General features: G+C 43.7%; 2 protein-coding genes across 5 annotated transcripts in view; one reads left to right on the top strand and one right to left on the bottom strand.

The window, feature by feature from the left end:
- The window catches only part of LOC111858461 (rho GTPase-activating protein 29-like), a 29,402-nt gene extending 26,941 nt beyond the window's left edge, over positions 1 to 2,461 (bottom strand). The window contains exons 1-2 of one of the 3 annotated variants that reach the window (XM_072704134.1): positions 2,301 to 2,461; positions 684 to 961 (exon numbers count right to left, since the gene is read on the bottom strand). In XM_072704134.1, coding sequence (XP_072560235.1) covers positions 684 to 885 — 202 coding nt within the window. In that variant the 5' untranslated portion in view covers positions 886 to 961; positions 2,301 to 2,461. Of the gene's footprint in view, positions 1 to 683; positions 962 to 1,969; positions 2,096 to 2,300 lie in introns of those variants that run through there. The other 2 variants (XM_072704132.1, XM_072704133.1) reach the window with 2 other exon arrangements.
- A 1,491-nt stretch (positions 2,462 to 3,952) lies between these two features.
- On the top strand, positions 3,953 to 13,438 carry LOC111858460 (ATP-binding cassette sub-family D member 3-like). 2 transcript variants are annotated; one of them, XM_023840260.2, is made up of 23 exons: positions 3,953 to 4,068; positions 4,638 to 4,674; positions 4,842 to 4,940; positions 5,113 to 5,201; positions 5,640 to 5,709; positions 6,166 to 6,263; positions 6,650 to 6,773; positions 6,883 to 6,939; positions 7,149 to 7,291; positions 7,376 to 7,445; positions 7,619 to 7,688; positions 7,918 to 8,015; positions 8,504 to 8,595; positions 8,696 to 8,787; positions 8,874 to 8,940; positions 9,055 to 9,118; positions 9,554 to 9,631; positions 9,985 to 10,050; positions 10,339 to 10,428; positions 10,559 to 10,678; positions 11,136 to 11,240; positions 11,337 to 11,393; positions 11,999 to 13,438. In XM_023840260.2, exons 1-23 carry the CDS (start codon positions 3,959 to 3,961, stop codon positions 12,074 to 12,076), a joined length of 1,974 nt encoding a protein of 657 aa, XP_023696028.1. In that variant the 5' UTR covers positions 3,953 to 3,958; the 3' UTR covers positions 12,077 to 13,438. The 2 variants fall into 2 exon arrangements, with proteins under 2 accessions (XP_023696028.1, XP_072560544.1); XM_072704443.1 differs by lacking the exon at positions 3,953 to 4,068 and adding an exon at positions 4,235 to 4,385.
- Positions 13,439 to 13,649: the final 211 nt, after the last annotated feature.

Here is a 13,649-nt window from a genome sequence, read left to right as displayed (position 1 = left end):
ACAATGAGTAAAATAAGGACAAACAGACCATGAAACTCCTCTACACACAATTGCTGACCCTGTTCTGGCTTCCTAGCAAATTTTATTAGATGCCCATAAAGCCTGAGACGTCTAAGAGCTCAACCGGAGCTGAAGAGGTCGAATGAAAGATGCAGAGAGAGCAAACAGCCAAAATGCCCCGAGACCCCATAGGCGAACCTGCCCCACCCCCCCACCAGCCCCTAACCAAAGTGCCAGCCGGAAGCAGAACCCCCGCCCCAAGGCATCAAAGGCCGACCCCCCAGTAATGCGTGGAATTAGGGAACAGTGAACTATCACCCTCCCCACAGTCGGTCAGGGTGAATGACCGCACGGTGAGACCAGGGCAATGACCACCCTGGGAGACAACCCCCCCCCCCATCCAAAACAACCTGTATGGTGTATGAAGTTACACCATTACCAAACCGAGAAGTGAAAGCCATGCCACACAGCCTTAATCATTACTAATTACTACAACGCCACATTACTTACATTGCTAATGTTTATGGCTGGTCATTAATTATTTTTACTGCCTGTTAATGTCTAAATCCGTTTTAAACTTTCTAAATGATGTATTCGGGAACTGTAAACTTACAATTTCCTTTGCCATTAAAACACAGTCTATTCTGCGCACAGCAAAGCATGCATGCGGCGGAAAGGTTCACCTCTGGAACGAAAGGCATCCTTCAGCAGCAGCAGAACGTCGGCGAACCGTCGCACGTCACTGACCAGCTGCATGATGTAATCCGGGTCAGACCCCGGCAGATCGGTCCCGATGGATCCGCGGTGCGTGGCCGAAGGGAAGGGGTGCGAGCTGGGTGGAGACGCCACGCCCAGGGGGCCGCCGGTGTCTCCCAGCCTCCACATTCCCGAGGGATCTCCGGCTCGCGCTGCTCCCGTTAGCCGCGGATTCCGAGACGCCCACGTGGGCGGCGCACGGACCCTGCGAGGACGGGAAGAAGCCGTGAAGAGAAGACGGCACCCACAGCCCGCCCCCCACCGGACCCCCTCGGGAAACCCGACATGCATACCCCACCAGACATTCAGAAACAAGACGCCGTCAGAAATAGCTGCAATCAGCTAGAGTGCTGCAGACTTCAACTAAACTTCACAGCAAAAACATTTTACAATTTTAAGTGAAGCAAACACGCAGAAACGCTGTTACCCTGGAGGAAACCCAGACTGTACAAAAACATCACTGAATATGTATACTTGAATTCTATTTGTGATTTATAGAGGGAAATGTAGCCTACCAAGACATCATAAAAAAATAAAGCTATTTTCCTTTCTAACGCTCTACAGAGGCAACCCACATAAAACTGCATTTAACAGGAACTTAATTGGTCCTTTTGGAAAATACCATATGTTTTAACCGCAATGATTTTCTGTTTAACGGTATGACGATGCAACGCAGAAGTGATCAGTAAACGTGAAAAAATTACGGGATGTGGCATAATTTTCTAAGAGGTCAAGTCTGTAAAAGTTGTACCTGCCTTACAGTCACAGGAAAAATTGCGGAGGGCGGCTGTGTGGCATTTCATAGAAAAGCACCTGGCCGGGACGCCCGGGCCGGGACACATGTCAGGGTCACACGTCCACAAGAGGGGGGATCTGAACTGGATTATCAGCCTCAGAGACACAATTCACACCGATCGTACCCCTCGGGGCTGTGAAACCAAACCACGTCACACTTTTAACTCAGCCGAAACGATCATTAGAAGTATCCAGTCCATGGAAAAGTAGACTGGAGCTGATTTTTTAAAACCAAATACTTAACCATGTAATAAATCTATAGTACGGAGTATGGTGTTTGAGTAACACGATACAGCGTAAAGCAGAAGTAACTGTACACAGCAACATAGTATGTAGGCAGTCGTGAGCACCGAAAATATTTTAATGTCTAGAGTTAATATCTAGATTTTGCAGAGTACGGTAAACTATTTCTACTTACCTAAAGCTCTAGGAGAGGTCTGACACCATGCAAACAGAGAATCGGTTCGTTTCCAGACCGAAAACCTTTTAAAACGGCCGCTATTTACAAATCCATTTACTTACTGGAGGTTAAAGACATGCAAAAATACGGACTGCACGAATGCGCGTCGCATATCACAAGCAGACGCCGCAGTCGTAGACGACGTGCGGTTTTACTTTAACACTGTCGCTTGCGGATTCAAAGGAGCCCCGACACACCGTGGTCCTCCAGCCCTGTTAGTCCTTTGATTTTAAAGCAGTTTTTACAGCTTTCAAGTTTTGTCGCTCCATGGATGGTGCAGCATACTCACTTGAGTTGCAATCCTCTAACATTGTTGGAAGAGAAATCTTCAGAACAACTTCCTGTATACCATAAGCAGAAAATAAGAAAAACAACTATTTTTACACGCTTCCAGTGACGAAGAAGGTAACCTCTTCCATCCGTAAGGCTTAAAATTTGGATCTCTGGCTCAGCTAAGCGGCGCGCCCCCCCTCGTTTATCATGTGACACTCGGAGTAACTTCTGATTGGCTCTCCCTTCAGGCGGTAGGAAGCCGCGGAACGTGCGGTTTACGAGGATAGTGCTCTTCTCTCTTTAATAATAGGTGTTAAAAGACCTCTGTTTACCTGTCTGGGGGAACTGCAGCGAGCTTTAGCATAGCCGAAACTATGCAGCCAGTAAATATATGTTGTGCATTCCCTTGAAGATTAAAAACAAGCTGTAATTGCGAACGAAACCCGCATGCTGAAGTCTGAGGATGTGCCACAGGCAGCCTAGTTAACTGTTTTGCTGTTCTGGTCACAAGTTTTTATTTTTGTTGATCTTGCAAAATATTTTGGGTATCGCGGATAACAATTTATCAATATAATTAGATGTTGTGAAAACCCCCAGATAAGATTATAAATTGCAGTGCTAAATAATTCACTGGCTTGGTCAAATCAATATAAAGAGATGTATTCTGATATGATGTTTTGCAGTGCTACATTCTTTGAATTTCATGTCCCTATTTCTGAAATATTTCGTCTTTTGTTATTTGCGCCTATAACGCAATACCACCCTTCAATACAAATAAGGCGTACCTTGACGACATAGTCATACAAAATGTTCAAGGTAGTTCTAGTACATACATCTAGTTTACAAATGATTATGAACTTGTCTGCGTCACGAGTGCAATGAAAGTATGGTAAACAGTAATACCACACTGTGTAGCATGAAAACTGCAAGCAGTTGTGGTATTTCAACCCCGACATATTTCTAACGCATAGACATGTGACCTGTGAAGTGCACCATCCAGTGGAGAAAGTAGAAAATGACATGCTGATTGTGAGTCAAGGACGGAAAACGTGGAACACCCCCGAGATATCTGAACTGCATGATTGATGCCCACGTTATGATACGGAAGCAGTTGAAAAAAGCATATTCCAACATACAATGTAAAATCAATCAGGACACTACGCTGCAACATACAAAAGCATAAAAGATTTTTTTAATTGGTTAAAAATGTATTTTTCATGCTACTTTAAACGTATGCTTGATGGAATTACGTAATGTAAGGGATACATTTTACGAATATAGACAGGAAAATCCGTGCTCTTTAATGGTTAGCCAAATTCTTCAAAATGCAGGCATATTACTACTTACAATCCAGAAATTAAGCTGGCTACGTGAATTTGTGAAAACATTAAGAAAAGCCACTTCTCAGCTCGTGATCCTCATTCTAAATTGATGCGCCCAGTTCATAAATTTACTTTATAAATAGTTGAATAAAACGCCTAAGGTAACATTTATATGTCATGTAACATAATCGGTATCACTGTTACAGCGAAGTGTTGATTGTTATGCAGTGCATAGGGTACATAGGAGTTGCCCGACAGGTTAGGTTGGTTTCTGCAAGCATTCTTGATGCACCAAAAGACATCTCTGTGAAAATCCCATCATGCTTCTTGTTCCCACCGGCTGATTGAAAACATGGCGGTCATTAGTAAGTACTTGACAGCCAAGAACTCTTACCTGGCCGCCGGCGTAATTCTGGTGTTTTTTTTCTTAAACAGAAGACGGCGCTCAGTGGAGTTGTATGGGTACGTAACACGATTATACTAAAATAAATGCATATGATCTGAAATTATGTGATAACTTGACTTTGGAGAAAAAATATGTATATACTGTATCCAGGAAGTTTATCTCATAAACTGAACACTTGACATTTTTTTCTCCAAATGCCCAACATGGGCTCACAGATTGTAATGGTGTACATTGTGCTCCTGCGAATGATTAACGAAACCTTGATTTCACGGCGAACAGTGGAGGAATTTCCTATCTAGGAATAAACTGAAACGACTGACAATTAATTAGCACAGATGCCATTATGAGACATCGCTGCTGAAATGCTGTGAAAGTAAGCAGAACGATACTTAGGAAGTATATCGCAAAGTAGACTGAAAATCAGCATGAATTTTGTCCAAGCTCTTCTGCTTTCGGCGTTAATAAAAATATGATTTCGCTGTGGAAGACTTCACTGTAAGATTGAGTATTGAAGTATGTGCATTATTGCTTGAATTCTTTTTGAATAATGAATTTATTAATAATTTTCCCCTAAAAACACGAGATTCCTCTAGCTAAATAAAATGCTCGTCTGTTTTCTTTACAGTAAGAAAAACAATGCAGAACAACCGCTGAACAATAATGTAAGTTATTAAAGCGGAAATGCCAATATTTTGCTGCATAGTTAGGAGGGAAACTTTTAGAGGCTGAAAAGTCTCGTGTCATGTTTTTGGAAGCCCCTTCGTGGACCATATAGGCCTACCCCAAATTTATTCTATGTTGGTAATATTTTTTCAATTTTCGTTTTTAGAAAAATGGGAAGAAAGTGCAGACAGCAGTGGACAAGGTGTTTTTCACGCAACTTCTCCACATCGTCAAGATACTAATACCTAAGATGTTCTGCAAAGAGGTAAGTCAGTAGTCAACTGACACTGTCGACTTCTGAAGCTCTTATTGCAGACATTTGTGAAATTGACACAAATTGCATCTTTCTAGTCAAAGATAAAGCCAAACCGATTGTTCTTGGTTAGGTAAATATGCAAAGGAACTGAGGCGTGTTTGTGCATCATTGCTTGCCGCAGTCAGGGTACCTCCTGCTAGTGGCGGCCATGCTCCTGGCGCGGACGTACTGCGACCTGTGGATGATTCATAATGGAACAATGATTGAAAGGTACGTCTTTCCCATATACCTGCCAAACCCTTGTCATTGCAACACACATTTCCTCACCGCACCGACTAACTCTGCTTCTACGTCGTGGATGGCTCCGAGCATGTTGGAAATTCTTTTTGCAATTGATGCGATTTGGGCATCATAAATACTTAAATCCAAACTCTACTTTTAGTGAGCAGCGTTAGTCGTCGCCTGATTTGCCTCATTCTTATTTTCCGTCCAGCGTGTTTTTACGAAACAATGCAGTATCGGGGTTTTTCGGGTGTCCCCGGTTCTGAACTGGCTTTTCTCGTTGAACCTGTTGGATCAGTTGCAGCAGCCGAGATGCCGGTCCACGTGCAAATGCCTGCTGCGCTGCTCTTTCTCCATCTGCTGGTGCGGGTGCGCGCGAGCTTGCATGCGTGCGCGTGCCTACTGACCGGGTTTGTTCTTTTGCAGCGCGATTATCGGTCGCTCAGCAAAAGATTTCAAGAAGTACTTGTTCGGTTTCATCACAACTATGCCATTTGTAAGTGTGCCTTTTCACACTATTTTCACATTTTATACTTATTTTTTTGTTGCGTCCTTTCATACAGTACTTTGTTGAGAATTAAATGGCAAATGTAATCAGTGTACCTGAGTAATTCTCCTTCCATGTGCCATCTCAGGCGTCACAGAAATCCCTGATAACCATATTATGTAGTAAGACTGAATTTTTACAGCAGGTTTGTGTGTGTGTGATATGCAGACATCACAGCTGGCACATTTGATGGAAGGCTTTTATTTGACAGAATAACAGTCCAGTCCTTGTTAGCAGACGATCACTCCCCCCTCCTGGAGGATACTGGGGTTAAAGTGGGTGTTTCACTGGTGTTGTATTTGGGTTTGGGGTGAATTTCCGGGGGGGTTGTGACTGTCAGATACATGAGTGCAGTTATGCCAGAAATAGATAATTGCAGAGCTTGTCATCTCCATGCATTTCCAGATGTCGTTGATAAACAACTCCCTTAAGCTGGGCCTGAACGAACTCAAACTGCTTTTCCGAGCGAGGCTCTCCGCTCACCTCTATGATGAATATTTGAAGTAAGTCTGTGGTGCTTTTAATACAGCGTCTTTTTTAGCACCAGAGTGTTTGCATACTGTTATCTGTTAATAACATAACAATAATTCATCTGCTGTGTAATATAACATTATATTCTTCCTTGTCTTGTTGTAGGCCTGTAATTGTAAGATTAATAAAAATGTTCTGCAAGCTTAGAGTTCTGATGCGCCCCTCTGTAATACCACCTGTTTTAAAGCAAAGCTGTTTCTCTGACACTAAATATTCACCATGTAAAACTCAGAGCTTCACAAGGTCAATACCCAAGGAGAGCTTTAATTTGCTGTCACGTGTGCCCCGTGTTGTCGCATGTGCCCCGTGTCGTCACGTGTGCCCCGTGCTGTCACGTGTGCCCGTGTTTCGTCATCAGGGACTACACATACTACAAAATGGGCAACTTGGACAACCGCATCGCCAATGCCGACCAGCTGCTGACGCAGGACGTGGAGAAGTTCTGCAGCTGTGTGGTGGACCTCTACTCAAACCTCACAAAGGTATCGTCCCGCGACCACCCCCACCCCGCCTGTACCGGTCCTGCATTGATGTTCCGACCTGACCGTGAGGCAAACCTTAACTCAATAGTGGAAACACTTGTTTTGTCAGCCGCTGCTGGACATTGGCTTGTACATATTCAAGTTGTCAACTGCTATGGGCACTTGGGTAAGTGGCAATCAGATTGCACTTTTGTTTTACCTTTGGAAATAACTTTACCGCTAACAACATGGCACGATGGCATGTCTTAAAATTTAATTTAAAGATTCGGTGTCCATTTTCCAACCGTTTTTCATTACACTTTTTTTTGAGGGTTCTCGTACTTAATACCCGCTGAACCGAATCGAGCTCCCTAGCAACTTGCTCTTCACCCCAAGGGTCCGATCAGTCTGATGATCTACTTGGTAGTCTCCGGACTCCTGCTGACAAAGCTACGAAGACCCATCGGCAGAATGACTATGATGGAGCAGAGATACGAGGGCGAGTACAGATACATCAACTCCCGCCTCATCAGCAACAGGTCCCTTCCCTCTTGCCACCTGTGTTCTGTTTGTTTATCTATGAATTGAAATCGGCACTAACAAAGGTTTGTAATCCCCTGAAGTGAAGAGATCGCCTTCTATAATGGGAATGTAAGAGAGAAGAAGACCATCCTCTCAGTGTTCAACAAACTGGTCAGTTTATCCACTCGTCAGATTACCATCGTGTAAAGCTAATAAGACGCAACAAATCTTTGTATCATTGGAACGTGCACAGAGGTGTTGCCTTTTCAGATCTGATATTGGAAGGGTGATTAGCCTGTTTTTTATTTCTTTGCCTTTTTAAGATGCTTTTTCTCACCTTCCAGGTTAACCATTTGCAGCGATTCCTCTTCTTCCGTTTTTCCATGGGGTTTACGGACAGCATTATCACGAAATGTAAGCTTGTCGAAACTACGCAATCCCAACAGTTCCTGTTGTCAATGAGCAGGCTGTCTGTAACTGAGGAGACCAATTTAACAACCCGAGTCAGAAATCTGTGCTGTTATGGCATTTGTTCTGTGCTGATAGGGTCTATCAGGCATGTAATTGAAGTCCTCCCCCCCATCTCTCCCTCTCTCTCTGTCTGTTTCTCTCTCCCCTTCCCTCCACCACCTTGTTCCTGCAGACATCGCCATGGTTGTTGGCTACCTGCTGTTGAGCCGTCCCTTCCTCAACCAGCTTCACCCTCGATACCTGCAGAGCTCGCATGCGGAGATGCTGGAGGTGAGGATACCTGTGGATGCTGGATTAGCAGACGCTGTCAGTATTGCTAAGTGTTGCGCTATTGACTGTCCATAGGAAGCTGGTCATTTTCTGAAGTGCCCTGGCTCAGTATATTGGAGCAGTATGTGGTTCACCAGGCCAGAGCACTGCACCTGTGGCTGGAAGGCCGCTGGCTGAAATCCCAGGTTCAGCAGAGTGATTAAACTGTTGGGCCCCGAGCAAATCACTTAACCCTCCCGTTGCTCCGGGGGTGGGCAGACATATATAAATATATCTCCCAGGGTTTAAGTATCAAAATTTATTTACATCTAGGTAAGTAAATACTATACATAGTATGAGGCAGGTTTTGATTAGCTATTTTGCTATAGAAGATGCCTTTACCCAGATCAACGTGAGTAGCTTGTAATATGAACTACTGTCTGCTGCCTCAGAACGCAAGCCTTGTGGTGGTCGTGAAGTTGACAGAATGTGTTCCTTCTCCTCCACAGGACTACTACCAGAATGGGCGCATGATGCTGCGTATGTCGCAGGCCTTGGGGCGCGTGGTGCTGGCCGGCCGGGAGATGACGCGATTGTCGGGGTGAGTCGCACGCTGGTCTGTGGTGACCGCAGCCTGCCACGTCTCCAGGGGCGACACCTTTTCGCATCCATCTGACACATCCTGTGTCTCCTTACCACAGATACACAGCGAGAATAACCGAACTGATTACAGTGCTGAAAGAATTGAATTCTGGGAAATATAAGAGGACCATGGTCTCCAACCATGAGAAAGGTACTTTACTGTTTCTGCTGAACTCTCCATTTTGTGTATGTGCTTATGTATTAAGTTTAAGCTTTATATATATATTTTTGGCTCAGTGGACTCCAAACAAATAAACCATGTTCCTGGAAATGGAGAAGTAATATATGCAGATAACATAATCAAGTAAGTATTTTTTTTTTTTTTTTTTTTGTGGGTTCATTTGGAGACTTTATCGATATGGGTTTTAATGTGGTCTTTGATATCTGTGGCTAGTCTGATCTAGGTGTTTTGTTGCAGGTTTGAGCATGCGCCTTTGGCCACACCCAATGGCGATATTCTTATTCCAGACCTGACCTTTGAGGTAAGTTATTCTGTCATCCACTCGTCTTCCATGACAGCTTATCCCATTCAGGATCGTGGGGAGGCCTGGGTCTCTCTCAGGAAGCTCAGGGTGTAAAGTAGTGATGGCAAAATGAAGCTTCAAGGACCCTTTGCCGTATTTTTTCACCCCATTAGATGGTGCTCTCCGTTTACTTTTGGGGCATGGTTTGAGGCCTTTTTTGAACAGATGGCACCATCTAGTGGGGACAGAAAATACAGCAAATGGTTCATGAAACTTCATTTGTCAATCACTATTATAAAGTATGTTTAAAATTCTTGGTCACTTTGGCTTTTCTCTTTTGAAAAAATTGCTTGTCGATGTGCTTCTGGGCTGTTTTTCTCGTGTCATTCTTCGAATTTCCTGCAACACGGTTTTAGGCTGAAAGTGCATGCCGTCATATTGTCATGCTGCTAGGTAACGTCAGGAACCAACGTTTTGGTGTGTGGACCCAACGGCTGTGGGAAGAGCTCACTTTTCCGAGTTCTTGGAGGCGTAAGTGTGCCATCAATCTCAAGTAATACAGACAATGTCGGATAATTGAATAGTTAGGAGAGCGTACCGGTGATAGTAACTTCTGTAGTAGGTAAGAGGGTGGTGTGTCGGTTAGAATTGGAAGGTTGCTGGTTCACATCCCATGGTCGGCAGGGTGATTTCCCGATTGGGCCCTTCACTGGGCTGATCCTGCTTTTCAAAAATATACGTAGCTTTGGATAATGGCGTGTGCTACATAAATTAAATGTAAGTTATGGTCAAGGCATGTGGATTGATTGCTCTTTTTGATGTTTTGACTGTGCTTCTTCTAAGGCCTCAGATATTCTTCTAACAATGTTGCTTGTGAACTTCAGCTCTGGCCGCTGACCGGTGGGCGCCTCACCAAGCCGGACAAGGGGAAGCTCTTCTACGTTCCCCAGGTAAGATCTGCGACAGTGTTTCTCTACCCGGTCAGGGAACCCCAGATAGCAGGAGTGTGCAAAGACTTTTTCAGGGGTAGCTACTCAAAAATTTAAAAAGAACACCAAATACCTGGTACTGGTGTCCTCGGGGGGGACTGTGTGGGGGTCTGAGGACTGGTTTGAGAAACAAGCATGTATAACATCATCATTCTGCATTCCCGCATTTTCATAAGTGACAGATCAGGGTGTAAATTCATAGGCAGCCACGTTGCTTTGAGAGTAAGAGGTTTGCCGTGTGACACACAGAGACCGTATCTGACCTTGGGCACCCTGAGGGATCAGGTGATCTACCCGGATACTCCTAGTGACCAGCAGCGCAAAGGCATTTCAGATCTGGTAAGTGACTTTTTTTAGCGGGTTTCCAGGGGAATAATGTCCCTCCTCCCCCACCGTACATCACTATAGGTGTCATACCCAGCTTTGTTTTTTCTTTTTCTTGTTTTGACTCCTCTGTGTACTGGAACAGGTGTTGAAGGAGTACCTCGAAAACGTGCAACTCGGTCACATCCTGGACAGGGAGGGCAGCTGGGATGTGGTGCAGGACTGGATGGATGTGCTTAGTGGCGGAGAGAAACAAAGAATTGCTGTGAGTCTAAACAGTGTCCCCTAATAGCGTGATTTTTATTTTTTAATTTTAAATTTTGAATGATTTGTCATATCTATAAGAAAAAACAATTAGGTATCATGTATTTTTCAATGATCTTGAATGTCCTACCTTTAAAGACAAAACATTATTTTACTGACTTTTGAACATTTATGTAAAACCTTCACGTATGTTGTATTTAAAGTGGCCCATCCAGTAAATTGTAGGGTATTAAAGTGATGGTGTAAATAAGATTGGGAGTTTCTCCTTTTACCTTTTGCAGCTTATAAGGCCACATGTCACATGTATGACCCGACAAAATGTAGGGTAACGGCAAAAAATATTATTAAAGTTGAATATTTTTACACTATTTTGTAACGTGTGATTTGTTAAAAATCCTGCCGCTGTTGTTTGAGGTGTTTAGCTTTCGTTTGTCTTCTGCCCCAACCTCTTTGTCTAGATGGCCCGCTTGTTCTATCACAAGCCTCAGTTTGCCATCCTGGATGAGTGCACCAGCGCCGTTAGTGTTGACGTGGAGGACTTCATCTACAGCCACTGCAGGACGGTAACGGCCCCCTCTGACCCGGCGGCCTGTGTACCTCATAGCCCATGCTTCACACCTAAAGGAAACCTTGACGTCTTGGTCTTTCTCCCTCCACAGGTTGGCATTACCCTGTTCACAGTCTCTCACAGGAAGTCTTTGTGGAAGCACCACAAGGTATGAACCCAGTGCTCCATTCCTGGTTATACCTGTAATATGACTCCTTGCTCCCCCATCCCATCTTGCATGTGTCCACCGATCTAAAGCTGTTTATTTAATCGTCAACAAAGCAAGTACCCCATGTCCAGTAAGGGGTTGGAAGTATTGGACAAAGTAAGCCACCATAACTAGGGCAATATAGCCTTATGATGTTATGAGTTTGCCACATGCTGACGCTGAAATTTGTATCCTGCTCCATCGGTCTTCTGTGTGGCATGTGCACACAATCATCCCATGTGGATGATCGATCATGTCGAGAGGTCTCTGTCACTTTAAAAATTAGGGCGTCGCCCTTGGTACTATGTGATCATCAAGCCTGAGGTTTTTATTGGTTAGCAGCATGCTATGCTGAGTTTATGGTGAAGCTGGGTATCCCCTTCCCTGCCTGGGAGGGGTGTTCCTCAGGAAGAAGAGGTTGTTTGAAGTTATCAGGGACTCCCTTTACCCCTTCCGTTACCAAATTACCAAAAGCTCATTATGCAAGTTGTTGGTCTTCCATTGGTCAACATCCAATATATGTTTTTTGGTAGTCTTTAGCGTGCTATTGTGTGCCCGCTCCACAGTACTACCTGCACATGGATGGAAGAGGGCACTACGAGTTCAAACCCATCACCAAGGACACGGTGGCCTTCGGGTCATAGGACATGCGGTAGCCGAAGTGCCCTTCCAGAAGCTACGTGGAAAATTCTGGAATCGATGTGCACAAAATTGTGTTGTATGTTTCCAATGATTTTTTTCTTATTCCCGCAGAACATTTTTGTGTTAGTACAAAGCTCCCACAAGCTCAGTGAATGTATACACTATTTTTGTACCGAGCAAAATGGTTAAGGGGATTTATTACAAATATTTTTAACTGAAATGTATCTGTGGTAGTTAAGTGGGACTGTAATGTTATTTAATAAGGTAGTTGTTACAGCATCCATCCGTCTGTCCATCTCCTAGCCACTTGCACCCTTAAGTCATTGCAGATGTTAGTATTGCAACTTACTTATTTAAGTGTATTTATTTATGTGCATTGGGAATACTGTAACTCCGTTAAACACAGGTACTGTCTTTTATATGCTCAGTCACTGACAAAGCAAAACACAAGAGTTGAAGTAAGTAGTGTGGATAGTATAAACACTACAGTTTGCTACTGCTGAATTTCAACTGTGATTTACATTTGTTTTATGTCCCGAAAACCAAGCACTGTTTTTCGTTTAATTGCTTTGTACGTTTCTGTCCAACAAATTGCGGTGAAGTGACTACTCAGAGAACATTTAAGTAAGTTGAACAGTAGAGGGCAGTGTTTCTACTCACATGCCAGAATGTATTCGAATTACCTCCAAGTTCATTTTTTTTATTTCACTCTTTAGCAAAGCTGGATTCTGTGTATCTTGTATATGTGTTTAATGTGAATGGTGTATCTATGTGGGCATATATATTACATTGCAGTGACCAAATGTCCCCATAATGTGATAAAAACCATTTTTTTCCCTCCCTATTGTTGCGCAATACCGATGTTGAGACCCCCTTAAAATTTTGCTTTTGAGGCTTTCAGGGGGTCTCATGGGTTAATTGGGGGTGTCGGACCTCCCCTATTTCACACACTGGACGCTCCCTAGAAAGATATCAGTACAGGTCTCTGTGTGTGCGCGCATGTGTGTGTGTGTGTGTGTGTGTGTTGTTTTCAATATGTCACACTTTTCTGACAGCCAGAAGTCAGTACACTATTTTTCAAATTATTAAAAGGTTTGATTTGATTTAATATCAAGTCATGGTCAACTTGCTGCTTTTTTATGTTACAGGCTGCTTATATTGTGGCAGGTTTAGGGCCTCTTTGTCTGAGAAGCGAACAGAGCAGCTCGGCGAGGGAAAGTCCCTCCACATGACATGCTTAGTGTCACACCACTGACTCGGACTCACATGTCCCCAAAGGCTGGCAGAGAAACCTAGTTTAGAGTTCTACTCTCCAGATGTTTTTAAATGACTTGTTCTTCCATCTGATTGCCAATAAAACATGAAACATGCTGTGTTCTGCTCAGAACTGCTTAAATACTTGAGGCTTTTCTTGAATTGACTTTCTTAACTATCTGTGAGTGATCTGGAATACTGGTGGTTTACACTAAGCATCAGGAATGGATTCAAACCATGAATCTAACTGAATCTTGTGTTAGGGATGATGTGAAACCAAGACGTGGTCCTTCCTTGGGTCACTAAGCCGGGAAATGAAAA

The sequence above is a fragment of the Paramormyrops kingsleyae genome, chromosome 21 (assembly GCF_048594095.1).
Source record: "Paramormyrops kingsleyae isolate MSU_618 chromosome 21, PKINGS_0.4, whole genome shotgun sequence".
NCBI classification, from domain to species: domain Eukaryota; kingdom Metazoa; phylum Chordata; class Actinopteri; order Osteoglossiformes; family Mormyridae; genus Paramormyrops; species Paramormyrops kingsleyae.
This window is presented reverse-complemented; position numbering and strand designations above follow the sequence as displayed.